This window comes from Chiroxiphia lanceolata, chromosome 1 (assembly GCF_009829145.1).
Source record: "Chiroxiphia lanceolata isolate bChiLan1 chromosome 1, bChiLan1.pri, whole genome shotgun sequence".
Taxonomy (NCBI): domain Eukaryota; kingdom Metazoa; phylum Chordata; class Aves; order Passeriformes; family Pipridae; genus Chiroxiphia; species Chiroxiphia lanceolata.
This window is the reverse complement of record NC_045637.1, coordinates 100,428,898-100,443,849: the sequence shown is the minus strand read 5'-3', so window position 1 is coordinate 100,443,849 and position 14,952 is coordinate 100,428,898. Positions and strand designations below refer to the sequence as shown.

The following is a 14,952-nucleotide window of genomic DNA, read 5'->3' as shown; positions in this document are numbered from 1 at the left end:
TTTTCCCCTGCTTTTACCACTATCACAGCATAGGTTTATGTAAAACACCGGAAACCTATAAAACGTTTTACTGTGCTTCAGAAAAATGAATGGGATTTTTAACCTGGACTTCAACTTCAAATTATTATTAAACTACAGGTACAAAAGTATCTATTGAATAATGAAAAGAAAGAAGGCAAACACACTATAGCTTTATTACTCAAAATAGTTTGTCTTAATTTCAAATGATTCTCATGTTTTTCTGTATATTGGATACTCAGATAAAACAATTCCAAGGCTGTCTCAACAATCCTGACTGTCCCAGTATAATCTTTTTCCTCCTACCTGATGACAACAAACAAGTAAAGCAAGGAAATTCCCATGGAAAAGGAAGTACTCCCATTTGCAGCCCTACTCTGTAATCATCGCTCTGTCACATATAAACTGTCACACAGACAGGGATTCAGCACAGAAAGAGAAAGGACTCAAAGAGTTGATATATCTGGGTTTAGTTCTGTCTATAGAAAGGAAGACATTTGCATCTAGCCTTTAGGCTCTGGTAAAGCTTTACTATTAAAGATACAAAGTTAATTTGCTTACTGATTCATGCTGAAAATCAATTCACATTTCACCACTCTCCTAGTCCTACAGAGATGTAACTTTCAGATTCCTACAGTAGAAGGGAAATTCCATTTCTTCTAATTTACTAAACCCTTGATAAAACATAAGAGAATTCTACAAACATTTGTCATAAAATAGATGCTTGAAATTGAAGAAAAAAAATCTTTTTTAGAGAAATTTTTTAGCAAGAAATGGCTTGATATTACACCAATTATTAATCTGAGCAACTAGATTCTTCTAAAAATCACACAATTCCAAAAAAGACAAAAAATTTGGCAAGTTAACTGAAAGCACAGTTCTCAGGCTTCCTTCACTACACTCTAAAGCAAGAAACAAATCATAGTGCCATGTGAAAGGGGCCATCACACCAAGTAATTCCTTATTCTCAGCAGACCTGTTAAAGCACAGGCCTCATGTTACCAATACAGCACTCATACGAATCTTCATAACTAATTGAAATTCTAAATTAACAATCAAAAAGAAACAACCGTAATTCCAAAGGACATAGTTTTCTTTCTGGGTGCTGCTATTCACTCTGTTGCCTTACTGAAGAAAGCTCATAAAAGTTGTGAAACAAATTACTCCCAACAAACCCTTCACAATTTAATTTTGTCAGCTACATTGCAATAAAGTCTTAAATATCTGCTAAGGAAAAAATACAGTGCCTGTTAGGACTGTTAGTCAAGGGTCTGGTTAAGACGAAGGCTGGAAGCAGGTCACTGCACATACCAGGAGGAAGGTTCCTCCTTCTTCACAGAATTTGACAGGAAGGGTTGGTACCTTCTACAACAGGTATGACGCTCTGGAACTAGAAGGCCAGACAACTGGTGAGGTGGGCAAAGGTCATTGTGGGGTAGTGGGGCCTCCTAAAACACCACCATCTGTACCCCACATCAAGACCTCCTCTGTCAAGAGGAAGAGTAGTTGTAATAGGAGACTCCCTTCTAAGGGAAAGTCTTATTAGACTCTCTAGTCTAATAAGGCCCTCTGATTACTGTCTACTATTGGTTGTTCAAACTGGCAGAAGTGAAATAACAAAGAGAAGTCCAAGGGCAATCAAAAGAAATTTCAGGGCCCTGGGATGATTGGTAGAGGGATCAAGAGCAGAGGTAGTGATTTCCTCAATTCTTCTGGTAACAAGGAATAATACTGATAGGAATAGGCAGATCCATCAGGTCAATGCATGGCTCTGAGGTTGGTGTAAGTGGAAAAATTTTGCATTTGTTGACCATGGGATGATCTACTAAACACCTGGTCTACTGACAGCTGACAGGACGCACCTATCTCAGAGGGGAAAAAGAGTTCTAGCACAGGAACTAGCAGGGCTCATTGACAGAGCTTTGAACTAGCTTGGAAGGAGGAAAGGGGCAAAACAAGGCTTGCCAGTGATGAGTCATGGGATGCTGTGCCAAAATTTGAGGAAACAAGCACTCATGGGGTCCCTCAATCTGCTTCACAAAGTATTGGCTACAATGTACCACACCTGAAATGTTTCTACACCAATGCAGGCAGTGGGATGAACAAAGAAGAGGAGCTCAGAGCTTTAGCCCAGTCCCAGAGATTTGACACTGGCATAAGTGAAACCTGATGGGATGCAACCTGTGACTGGAGTGCCCTGTTGGATAGTTACAGGCTCTTCAGGAGTGATAGGCAGGGTAGAAGAGGGAGAGGTGTGGCACTGTATGTAACAGAAGGGTTAGAATATATGGAACTCACAGTTGGCAATGGCACAGTTGAGAGCCCTGGGTAAGGATCAAGGGGCAAATAGTGTGGATGCCATTGTGGGAGTCTGCCATAGACCTCCCAGCCAGGATGATAATGCCAATTAATTATTCTTTAAGGAATTAAGGGACACTTCCAAGTCAACTGCCCTTGTCCTTATGGGGAACTTCAACTTGTCAGAAATTGACTGGGAGTATCACACAGTTGGTACAATCCAGGCCAGAAGATTCCTAAAAAACCTGAATGACAACTTTATAGAACAGGTCCCAAGGGAACTGACTCATAAAGATGCTCTCCTTGATCTACTGCTTGTCCACAGAGCAGATCTTGTGAGCAAAGTGGAGACTGGTCTTGGCCACAGTGACCATGAAGTGATCAAGTTTAAAATCTCCGTTGACAGGAAGAAAAACGTGAGCAAAACCACAGCTCTGGACATGAGGAGAGCAGACTTCAGGTTGCTCAGGGAATTAGTAAGGTCCCCTGGGGAAAATGTTTTTGCAGGTGCTGGGGTCTATCAGAGCTGGTCAGAGGGAAAATGGGAGTAGACCTCTACCAAAACTACTGGGATCAGTTGATGGGTTGAGTCCATCTTCTCCCCCTGCCCTGAGGGACACCTTGGGTGAGAAATATGCTCTATGTGCATTAAATGCTGCTTTTAGGACTATTGCTTTTGCTTGTGTTTACTCCATAGCATATTAATTAGATTGCTTCGTATCAGAGCTTGTGCTTGCTTAATATATGTATCAGTAGATTGCTTTAAAACATGTTTTAGCAGTAGACACTATCCCCGACAACCTTCAAACCTTATTAATCTATTACAATTTGTATTAATAAAAAGTGTTATTCCATAAACTGTTGAAGTGAGTCCTTGCAGTTGCCAGTGGTGGATAACACCTTGGCAGGACCCACTGAGGGGTCCTGGCTCTGTTGAGTTTCCCCTAACAAAGGAGGTCAAGGTACCCTCCGATCTTGTGAATCTGTTGGTCTCCTTACAAGATGCTGACAGACTGTTGGACACCAGGGTCTCATCTTTCCTGGGGGACTGAGGAGCAAAAATCTGAACTCCCACCTTTCATGTGACATCACCTAAACCCCAATTATTAACAACTACTTAGAGTAATTTAGAAACCCATCGTTGCTTCTTCAATTTTTTTCATCTTTGTTTTTAAACACATACTCTACCACAACCTTTCGAAAACTATTTCTCTCAACTTTCAAGGATAACATGTAGGTCTTCAGTTAAATCAAAGATATTTACGGCAGGAAAGAAAGGAGAAAGGGAAGATGATCAGACTTTAATTTTAATGTCTTCATAAAGATTGAGTTTGGAGTTTCTTCTTTCTGATGTGTTTTTTCTTAGTCTCTTCACAGCAACGACCAAGTTCTTACCCAGGTAAGCAGCATGGTAGTACATGGAATTGACATGATGTTTCCCTCCATGCCAAGCAAGGAGAAGCATAACATCTGTCTCCATAGTACAGACAGGCATCTTTTTCCTTTCCCTTGCCTGCAAGAAGAAATTCACTATAAAGCAACAGTATTTTATTTTTAATTTTCATACTCTGGAGAAGATGATTTAATAATTAGCTCAGATTAAGCACAAAAGCTTCATAAGGATAAAATATAGGCTATAATAAAATGTTATTCACCTCGGAAAAAATTAGAATTATTCTGTCATCATGGACTACAATACGTATAACTTGTTTCTCTCTCTGCCAAGTGTTACGCAGTGTTCACAGTCCTGCAGTTTCCAACACAGGAGGCCTGATTGAGGAGTATTTTCCTTCTTCCACCAGATGGCGGCGGTGAGGGCGCCGTCTGTCCCTGGCGCGAGGTTCCCTGTCTGCCACGGGGTGCATGGCACGGCACCAGGACACCCTGCCAGCTTGGGCCAAGCAGCGGGGTGAGCGTTTTACAAACGTTCACCGTATTTCTTATACATTGCTGCACACGGCAAGTTGAAGTTTATTTCATCATTGCTTATTAAGCAAACATGAAAGAGTCCGCGCCCATGCCAGGGAGGCTGGAACTAGAAGATCTGTAAGGTCCCTTCCAATCCAAACCATTTTATCATTCCTCTCTTCTGCTGCTCATTTCTTCTGTATTCTCACTTCCATGCTTTTTACCCTCATCTCCTTACTGTCTCAAGGACCTGAGGCAACACCATCAATTATGTGCCCAAAGTATTTCTTATGCCATCTCAGAAATATCTCTTTTCCACTTATTTCTGATGTCCCTACTCCAGCTGCCTACAAAGCAAAGAATATAAACAACAAAATCTTAAGCTTTAACATGACTTAAAGGTTTAAGATTCTTTATTTCTGATGTCTCTTATTCTTTTGCCATTTATTTTACACATTCATATATAGATTAGAAAATGTCTAGAATATCTTCTGTCATATAAAATATCCTTAACCACTATTAAAAACAAAAGCAAACTAAACGTTGAATTAATACTAAAGATCCCTTATTAAAACAAATTAAAAAATCATCTAGCATCTAAAAAGGCAATATCTATGAGGGTGGGATTCTTCGAGGTTTTGTTTGTTTTCTTAAGAGAAGCTGAAGCTATATGCAGAGAAAAAAAGTATACTGAGATTCAAGAAGAAAAAGACTATGTTGTTAACTCTCTTTTTAAATTCATGATCTAGCCTTCAACATTTAAAAATATTGAACTCTTATCTTTTTCTACCATGGTAATTCAGTAACATGACATCTTTACCAAAGTAAGCACAACTGCACTCTACTCCAAGTCTGAGCAACTGCAGAGTGAATTTTAAATCCAAATGAATCTTTCTCTCCCATGAGAAAACACCTCTTAGGAGCTTCCAGGCTCCTGCTACACAGTGAAAATAGTCATGAGAACAGTTTCTGAAAAAAAAAAAAAACCAAACAAAATACTAAAATCAGAGACAAGGTTCTATAAGATGGAAATCAAGTGAATGGTGTTGCAGTTGTCATCCACAAGCTCTAGTCCTCTGTCATCTTGTTACTTAGCCCTGAAGAATGGAAGGGTTACCGATGGAAGCATGGGAAAAAAAAAAAGGCTATAAATGGTAAATCCTGGTTGTGCCTTCAAACTGTTGCTTATCAGGTTGAGAACGGTGAGCTGACAAGAGTCAGACTCTTCTCCCTATATTCATTGTATCTGAGCTTGAACCACGGTCAGTGTAAGAACACAGAAGTGACTGAAACCACTGTTCTGGCATATAAGGCTACTCTTGGAGAAAGAAGTTTCAGGTAATCATAAGAGATGCCTGATGATGACAGGTTACTGCTAAATATTTCAAATGAACACAGCTTGTCTGTAAATTACAAAGACAAGTGAAGCAGTGATGCACAACTCAGCTGAAGATATTCTGTACACAAAACAACTTAATGAGCAGAAAGCCCCCACAACAAATCCAAAGGAAGAACAGATCTTGAGACCATATCAGCTGTATTCAATGTAGATTGTGAACACAACCTTGAGAACACAAACCTCAGCTTTCATTTATCTAGTTATGCAGGAATCCTTTTTGATTAACAAATAAGAACATAATGTTGCCAGGAGCCTGAAGTTACACTAGACAATCCTTATCTGTACTTCGGAAGGGTAGAATTTTCCACATGACATAAGAAACTGTCTTCTATGCCAGGTGGCTTTATTCTTTGTCAATCTGAGAATGCTAACAGTTTCAGAATCCACTACATCAGCTAGAGAAAGAATCAGAAGATGGTATAAAGAACTCTATATTTTCAGGAGATAGGCCCTCTTTTTTCTTACAAGAGATCAGTTGCCTTCAAATTAATCTTGCTATAATTAGAATACATGTGCCATTACCCCACTTTAATGTAACTGTATGTATTTACACTCAGAGTTCCTTTTCTTGTCCTTGTAGGGAACACATAGACAATATACCTACACCTGTTCACACAGCTTTTGAAACAAACATGATAAAGTCTATTGTAGCAAGGTAAGACTGCCAAACTGATCAACTGCAACTAATCTCACTTCAGACACAGAGTAATAGGGAGAGTGCATTGCTTCCAGAAAAAGATCCCTGTCCCTGTTTATGTACATCGCCTTTACTCTTCCTCAGTTCCAGTGAGCAGTGGAATTCAATGCCAGGAAGAATCACACACTACAATATAAAAAGTAGGTCCCAAAGAAAGAGGTTTAGTAATGCAAAAGTTCTTGGAATAAGACATCAATTCACTCCAATTGATGTTTTAGCATATTTGTGTCTAGCACAAAGACACTGCAAAAGGGCTTGTCTCAATGCAAACTTCCACAGCAAGGAAAAGTTGTGAAAGAGCGCGCTACATAATAGAAGTAAGTACAAATAGAGGGGAAGGGACAGCCAACAGAAGAAAAAAGTTTTCTAATGCAGAGGAAAGACAGAAAAAAATGAAAGAAATATCAAAGATGAAGAAGTTTGACCAAGGCCCTCAGATCCTATGATAGTGCTCATCTTCCATTAAATATTTTTCATATAAAATGACACATCAGATTCAACTAGTGTAGAAAAGAGACTATATGGAAATTAATTTAGTAGATCAATATCAAAGAATTCTTTAAACAATATTTCCTAGAAAGCAATGTTTACTGATACCAAATGGAAGATACCATATTGGGGTTTTTTTGACATATGGCATAGAACACGGAAATTGCAATTTTGTCAAATTAGAAGTGGTGACAAAGAACAAAATTAGTACACTCTGAAATCTGAACTTTTGGAGAAAAACCACTCTGAAATGTCATACACAACATTACAGTTCTTTGCTACTATTACAAATTCTGATAATTCCTAGTACCATTTTGTAACTGCTTTGAATCCCAGAGCATTTCTATGCAGTTGCGCCATGCAGATCTACCTGAGTGTTGCCTTTTGTTTCCACATGTTCTCTTTGCTATCTCTTGGTACCTAGAACACTTTCCACAGAAAACATGTGGATTACAGGACTCAGTCCTACTGTAGTAAGTAACATCTACTAAAAAGGTAATTTCAGAAGAGGAAGTTGAGGAACAAAATACCCTTTGACAATAAAAAGATAAGCAAGTCATGCTGCTGAGATAATGGCCTCAGAACAAAGTATATCTACTCTATATATTCATGCACTGAGAACTGGCATGCCATATGTCAGCATACTAACTAAAAACTTACTCAAGCCTCAAATGATAAGGCATATGTATGGCACAGTAAAATCAGGCATTAATTAAAGACAGAAATTAGGATGTAACAGCAGAAAAGCCTATTAATGAATTAAGAAATGCACCCTGTACCCTTAGAGTATGTTTTCTTCAGAACAAGGTGGCTAATGCTACCAGTTCAATGACAATAGCTGCTGTTTGACAAGGGATGTGATGGCTAGCTTCTCCTATACTGATCCAGGGATTAGCAACCTGACAGTAGTATATGCTGTGTTAACACAATATTCATGATGTCCTAGAACTTTTCACACTATTTTTAAACTGGATAATAATTTTGAATTAAGACTGTTAAAGTGAAACTTGGATATGGCAATAAAAAAGAAGAAATGGTGCTATACGCAGCTTTGAAAATGTCTATGTAATGACAACAAACCATTTTATTCTGAAATATATTGAATTTTCTTCTACCTAACAAGCCATGAAAGGTGATGCTTGAAACACAGAAAAATACCAGAGAAAAAATAATTCTAATGAGAAATCAGAAGGAACATTTAGACCAATTTAATTCAACTAGGTTTTAAGAACTATTACTAGACATAAAACAGATAAAGATTATATGAAATACCTACCCTTTAAAAGACATGATCAGCATAAAAATTTTAGTTATCTTCAGCAGATTTAGATTGACCTCAAAATACTGAATAAGTTTTATGAGATTTTCAGCAATTTCCTTTTCCTGTTCATTTTTGACAGAAGAGAAGACAATATACCTTTAATTTCTGGAACAGACGTGCAACTCACATTATTTTAGTGAGATAACACTTATAGCTGTGAGTCTCAGGATTCATTTAATTTAGGACTAAGGGGGAACCCCCCTTGATTTTTGTTTAATTTACATTCATGTTCAGATTTTAATTGATGGGTTTAGTGATGTAAGAGAACAAAGCCCAACAGTAATTTTAAGTATGATATTATTTATTACATCTTGCTATTGAGACCTCTTTTTCTAGGCTAAATGTCAAGTTGATGTTACTGTACTGGAACCATGCAAATACTCAAAGAATTATTCCTTCTTTTCATTAACTGTTTTCCCCAAAAATTGAGAGACAGAATTTGATGAGTGAGTGAGACCATGAATGATTCAGAGTCCTTCCCAGAACTTAGCTCGTAGAGCAAGACTTCCATTAGAAGTGATAGAAACATCACTTTCTGAAAAAAGTTACCAGGTAAATTATTTTTTTTATTGGCAAAGCCTATCTTTTGCCTACAGTCTATGACGGATAAATTTGAAAATGCCTAAAGAAACCTTGTTTTCAAAGACTTATCACCTACTTGTTTTGCCTTACATGCACATATACAGACAGTTTACATTACAAAGGCAACTTGAATCTGCATTTTGCACTCATTTATGTCAACTAGGGTGAGCAGCCTTGTAGATAATGTAGCTCAAAGGTTCTGTATCCATTTGCATACAAACAGTACTAAGGCTTTTTTTCCCAAGACACAGTATTTCCTCCCAAAAAAGCTCTAGTCCAAACAGATCTCTATAAGACTAAATTCCAGCTCCCTTTTTCCTATATCTGGAGGGAAAAAATTCCACTTGGTATCAACTTCTTGTTAATTGAACTTTTCACTGGTTATCTGCAGCCATCTATTTTTCAGGTGGTGAAATTCTTGGTACAGTGTAATATTAGGCTTATTTCAAAAGCAACATGACTTCTCACATTTGAAATAGAATCTATTACAAATATATTTTAATAATGACTATTACTCGTTCAACACTAACACGCTGTATTTACCGTCTTAGGAATATTACACACTGTAACAGGATAAATGTGTAATTTTCTTTTAGTTTTACACTTGAGATAGCAACTGCATTTTTCATTTATCTTTAAGCATGTAGAAATATCTTCTAAGTTTAAGTATGATTCTGTAAAGTTACATTAATCATACAATTACTACCTCACTGTGATGACATTTCAGTAAATGTGATTTTTTGATTGAAAATACTCTTAGGATGTATTAATTGTCATACTTTTGTCTAATTACACTTTTTAATGCACAGTTTAAAAAAACCTTTCTGGATAATGAGATTGCTTTCATCTCTATTTCTGAATTTAAGACACTTTGAAATTAGCAAACCTCTCTGGCAATGTTACTCAGAGCTTCATCTTCTGCAGAAAACCTGTCCTTCACTGGAGTTCTCTTCCGTCCTGATCCAGGAGTTCCCATTTTTATTATCTGGACCTGTATTTGAAAACATAAACAGGACAAAGCTCAGTTTTCATTCAGATCTGGAATTAAAAACAAACAATCTACAGTCCAAAATGTCTTAAGTTTTCCAATTCTTTAGCTACATAATACTGAAGAAACCTACATGTCATTGGCACATATTGGAAAAACTTTATCACAGTAAATTGTGGCAGCTTTATAGAACACCACTGCACCCTACGAGGTGCACACATAGCGTTTTTCTACTCAAAAGAACCCATCAGTTTAACTACATCTTCAAGGTCAGGCACAGCTGTCAACTCCCCTGGTTCAATAAGGAGACCTCTGTAGTCTATCACTTTGCGTAACTCCTAAAAAGAAGTATCCTTTCAATTTATGGATGTGGGAAAGAACTATAAGCAACAAAGGGTTCAAGAATTAAATTTACATGACATTAGAGTTCTCTCCAAAACAGCAAAGACAGATTCAGCTGACCAACTTTTTTAAGCATCCAAGCAGGTTAGATGGGGCTTATTTACATTTTAATACAACTGTTCTCATTCAGTCGAAATTGAAGGAGAACTGCTGTCTTCTAAAGTAGAAGTTTTACCACAGTAGAAATAAAGACATTTTTATGCTAAAAACTCATTCTCTTACATACCAAGTTTCACAGTTTGAGAAATGGAGAGAGAAACATGCTAGCATAGTGTACCCAGAATATAAAAAGTACCCTCTTAGTTTTCTTCCAGAAACTGTTTATCAATTGCAAGCATATAAAGTCACCAACAAAACAAAACAGCCCATACAGCCACAAACAGAAAAATGTTACACACACAAAAATCTCTATTAGTTTTTTTCAAATATCCTAAAGAAATCCTACTTCCAGACATCCAGGTCCTTCCCACTGTCAGACTAGAACTTGGTGGTAGTCCAGCTATTTCATATCAACAAGACAAGTATCCCACACAGGGCATGCGAAAACACCTTATTTAGAACAAAAATGTCTTCCTGCAAATAGAACAGGTCTAGAAGGGAACTACTATTGGCTAGCCTTTTGAAACTGAACTGGTACAAGAACTACCTTTCATACTGGGTCTAACCAGCAAAGATTCAGTAATTGATTACAGTTGATTCAAAGGGGAAGGAGGAAAAAATAATAATATGACAGGCATTTTTGTACAAGCAGAGTTTTTACTTTATTATTTTTATGAAGCCATCACAAAGCCAAAATACATTGGAGTACTTTCTGGCACTCAAAGATACCAAGTAGCATCACAGCACTTTTTTTTTTTTATGATATATTTAGCTTCGACACCTTTTTTGTCCCCCTTTAACTTTATGCTGCTAGTCCTCTCTTTTCCTTGCAGGCAAGAAGATTTTTATTCTGCTTCAAATTTTACAGGTATTTTACTATTCTTCATGTGCTCAGATGAGGCAAATAGAATATATGCTGCTGAGAAAAAAAGACAGCAAAGACTTGAAACTGATTGTCTCCTACCATGAGACAACTACCTGGATGGATAAGTGGAGAGTAGCAGATATTGTCTACCTTGAATTTTAACAAGGCTTTTGACACTGTCTTTCACAGTATCCTCACAGGCAAACTCAAGCAGTGTGGACTGGATGAGTAGACAGCACGGTAGACTGAGAACTGACCGAACAGCAGATTCCAGAGGGTCATAATCAGCACATAGTGTCTAGTTGGAGGCCTGTCACTAGTGGTGTCCCCCAGGGTTCTGTACTGGGCCCAGTATTGTTTAACTGTTCATCAGTGATGAAGGGACAGATGCCTCCTCAGCAAGTTTGTTGACACAAAGCTGGGAGGAGTGGCTAATAACCTAGGGGGCTGTGCTGTCCTTCAGAAGGACATTGACAAACTGGAGAGATGGGCAGCATGGAACCTTTTGAAATTCAATGAAGTACAGGGTCCTGCACCTGGGGAAGAATTACCCCATGCACTAGTATGGCCTGGGGGCCAACCTGTTGGAAAGCAGCTCTGTGGAAAAGGCCCTGGTGGTCCTGGTGGAAAACAAGCTGTCTATGAGCCAGCAGTTTGTCCTGGTGGCCAAGAACACCAATGGTATCATGAGGTGCACTAGGAAAAGCATTGCCAGCAGTCACAGCAGGTGATCCTGACCCTCTACTCTGCCCTGGGGAGGCTGCATCTGCAGTGCTGTGTCCAATTCTGGGCTCTTCAGGACAAGAGAGACATGGAGCTCCTGGAGAGGGTCCAGTGGAGGACAACAAAGATGATTAGGGGAGTGGAGTATCTCTCATGATGAAAGGTTGAGGGAACTGGGCCTGTTCAGCCTTGAGAAGAGACGACTCAGAGGGGACCTCAACAATATATATAGTATCAGGAAGGGTGTCAAGAGAAAGGATCCAAGCTCTTCTCAGTAGTGTTGAGCAACAGGACAAGAGGCAATAGGTAGAAACTGACACACAGGAAGTGCCACCTGAACACGAGGAAGGTGGAACCCCTTACTCTGTGGGTGACCATGCACTAGAACAGACTGCCCAGAGAGGTTGTGGAGTTTCTCTTCCGGAGATACTCAAGAACTGTGTCTGGACAAAACATTGTGCAGTGTGCTTTAGGACAGCCCTGCTTGAGCAGGGAGGCTGGACCAGACGATCCTCCGTGTTCCCTTCCAATTTTATCCATTCTGTGATACTGTGAAACTACATGTCCCCCTTCTTAAAAGCCAGTATCTGCACAGGTCAGATAAAACAATTATACAATAATCCTATTAATTTCCAGATGCTATTCTGAGATCAATACTGGAAGTGCAAAAGAACTCCTTTCTATTAAGATCTTAAAGGAGAGCTTGCAGTGTTTGCAGATAAATAACAGGGGAATAAAACTACAGTACCTTAATGGGTCACAGAAGATACAGTTCTATTGTCCAGTAAGGAACACACTCCTAATGGGGCAGAGGGGACATAAGTACACCCCTGGATTCCATCCATTTTTTCCTAGGCTGTTCATTCATTTAGCAGTGCAAAGTGTTTGGATAAAATACAGACATTCAGATCAATATACAGGACTCACCTGCTAGGGAGTGTTTTTAACACCTGTCTGTGACTCATGGTTCAACTTATTTGTTAGTCTTCCACAACATGACTTTGTTATTGTTGTTTGTTTTGGCTTTAATTCTGGTATTAGGTACCAGCACACTTATCAGAGATTATGAAGGGTCTTAGAAGTAGGACAGCAGAGCTCCAAATCAGAGTAAAGGGAAACTCTGGGATAAGGCCCGGCATGATTATTGCCACCGTTAATCCATTTGATAAGAGTTTGTATTTTTAGTCTTAAAAACAAGCAAGCAAACATGTTTTGTACTCAGGTTAATTTAGATAAATACATGCAGAAGCAGTTTGTAGATCTCTGTGGTAAAGGTTTAAGCTCAGGGCTACAGATTGCTGTCCACATTCAGAATAAATATCTCAAAAAAATCTGCATCTTTTTTCACAAACTCTTATTGGCTGACTTCCGATATTAAAAGCAGATAGGGCCCAAACTAGAAGTCACATCAACACAATATAATACTCCCCCTACTACAGAAGGCTTTGACAAGGTTACACATCAGCCACGAGAAAAATAATAAAATTGGTATTACAACAGATCAGTTCATGTAAGAACAGAACTACAACCTATCTATAGAAAGTCACTAAGCATGAAATGAAATTATTTTAATTTGTACATTAAGGGCCATATTTCTTAAGTATTTACCACATAAGCAAAGACCGCAGAATAACTGTACATATCATAGACTTGAACTGCATTTGTTCACATCCTTTAAACAACATATCATTTCTAACAGGCACCTAACTTTGGTTTATTAATTCAGTGAAATGCTCTTAGCTGGTAGACTTGGGGAATGTAATGAGTATAGCTATTTTTAGTATAGCTATGTTAAGATTAACAGTCAGTACTAATTTATAGACATAGAGTAGTAAATTCATAAAAATTACATGCTGATGCTTTAAATAAGCAAAACACACTTCATCCCAGTCTCGCAGTGGATTAAGTGTGACAGTCACTGCTGAGGAAGGAAAGTGTGGCATCCTTGTCAGCCATCTGCCATGCTTCTCACTTAGAATGAGCACAGAACTCTGACTGAGCCCAAACACAAGAGGGAGCAGGGACAGATTACCCAGAAGGTATAGAGAGATTTTGCCTTTGCCTACAAGGAGGAGTTAGGCAAGGAATTTGGAAAGCCAAAGCTCAGCTGAAGTCAAAACAGGCAAAGGCTGATAAGGACAAAGAGAAAGGCTACTCTAAGAACACTGGGAACCTATGAAAGACTAAGCAACCTGTAGGGCCACTGCTTGGTGGCTTGTAAGGCCCATCCTTGGCAAAATGGTCTGGATAATAACAAACGTGAAGATGGGAATTTTGTGTGTGTGAATCAAATAAGCAAAATTGTCTGACAAGGTATTGGCCCAAAAGTGGTCACATTGAAGAACAAGAAGATCATCAGTTATACTAAACAGTAAGTAGGAAATTAGAAAGAAGTATTTGAAATAAAGAATTCCTCTTGAAAATATATACAAAATCAAAATAAAATTGAAAGTCTATACCAGTGTGAGAAACCTTGGAAAGGTAACAGCATCAGTCAAAAACTGTTTTGATGCTGCCAGAAGTCACCCCACTGACTGTATCATACTATCTGTTCAGGTCAGACAGTACAGTATCCCTCCTGGAGGATCCAAGTTCCTGCTCTCCAGCTAGCAGATGGGCAGTACAGGGATGGTCAGTACACCTTAAGTGCATGAATGTGAGCTTGTAAGGTACACTCTCTCTGGCACAGGCATTAGGGCATAGCACAGCATATGCTAGAGAATAGCAAAGGAACATGCAAATCTAGAGTGTCGATATATCCAATTGTAATCATGTACAAATAGGGGACTCAGGAGTTGAAGAACAGAGAACAGCTAAACACTGGCCTATAGAGGCTGTGAAAAGTGTCCATACCTGAAGACAGCAAAAACTTAACTAGACAAGGCTCTGAAAAAACGGTTTTAATTGACCACACTTTGGGCAAGGGGTGATCTCCAGAGATTTCTTCCAAAAGAAAATATATGATTCTATAGTTATTATTGCTGTCAACTTTGAAATTTAACCTCAGTATAAACCTTCTTTAATAAGATGCTTAATATTTCTTTACGGGTCTTGACACCATTTCTTCCATTACGTGTAACTTTTAATTCGGCAGATATATGTCAGAGTATTTAATTTCTTGTTACACAGTTCACTACTACAGAAATCTAAACCTATTGCTAAT

General features: G+C 38.5%; 1 protein-coding gene across 1 annotated transcript in view; it reads right to left on the bottom strand.

Moving 5' to 3' along the window:
* Positions 1-14,952, bottom strand: part of LRRFIP2 (LRR binding FLII interacting protein 2) — a 59,966-nt gene that overhangs the window by 39,287 nt on the left and 5,727 nt on the right. The window contains 1 exon segment of the mRNA XM_032684502.1: positions 9,599-9,703. Coding sequence (XP_032540393.1) covers positions 9,599-9,688 — 90 coding nt within the window. The 5' untranslated portion in view covers positions 9,689-9,703.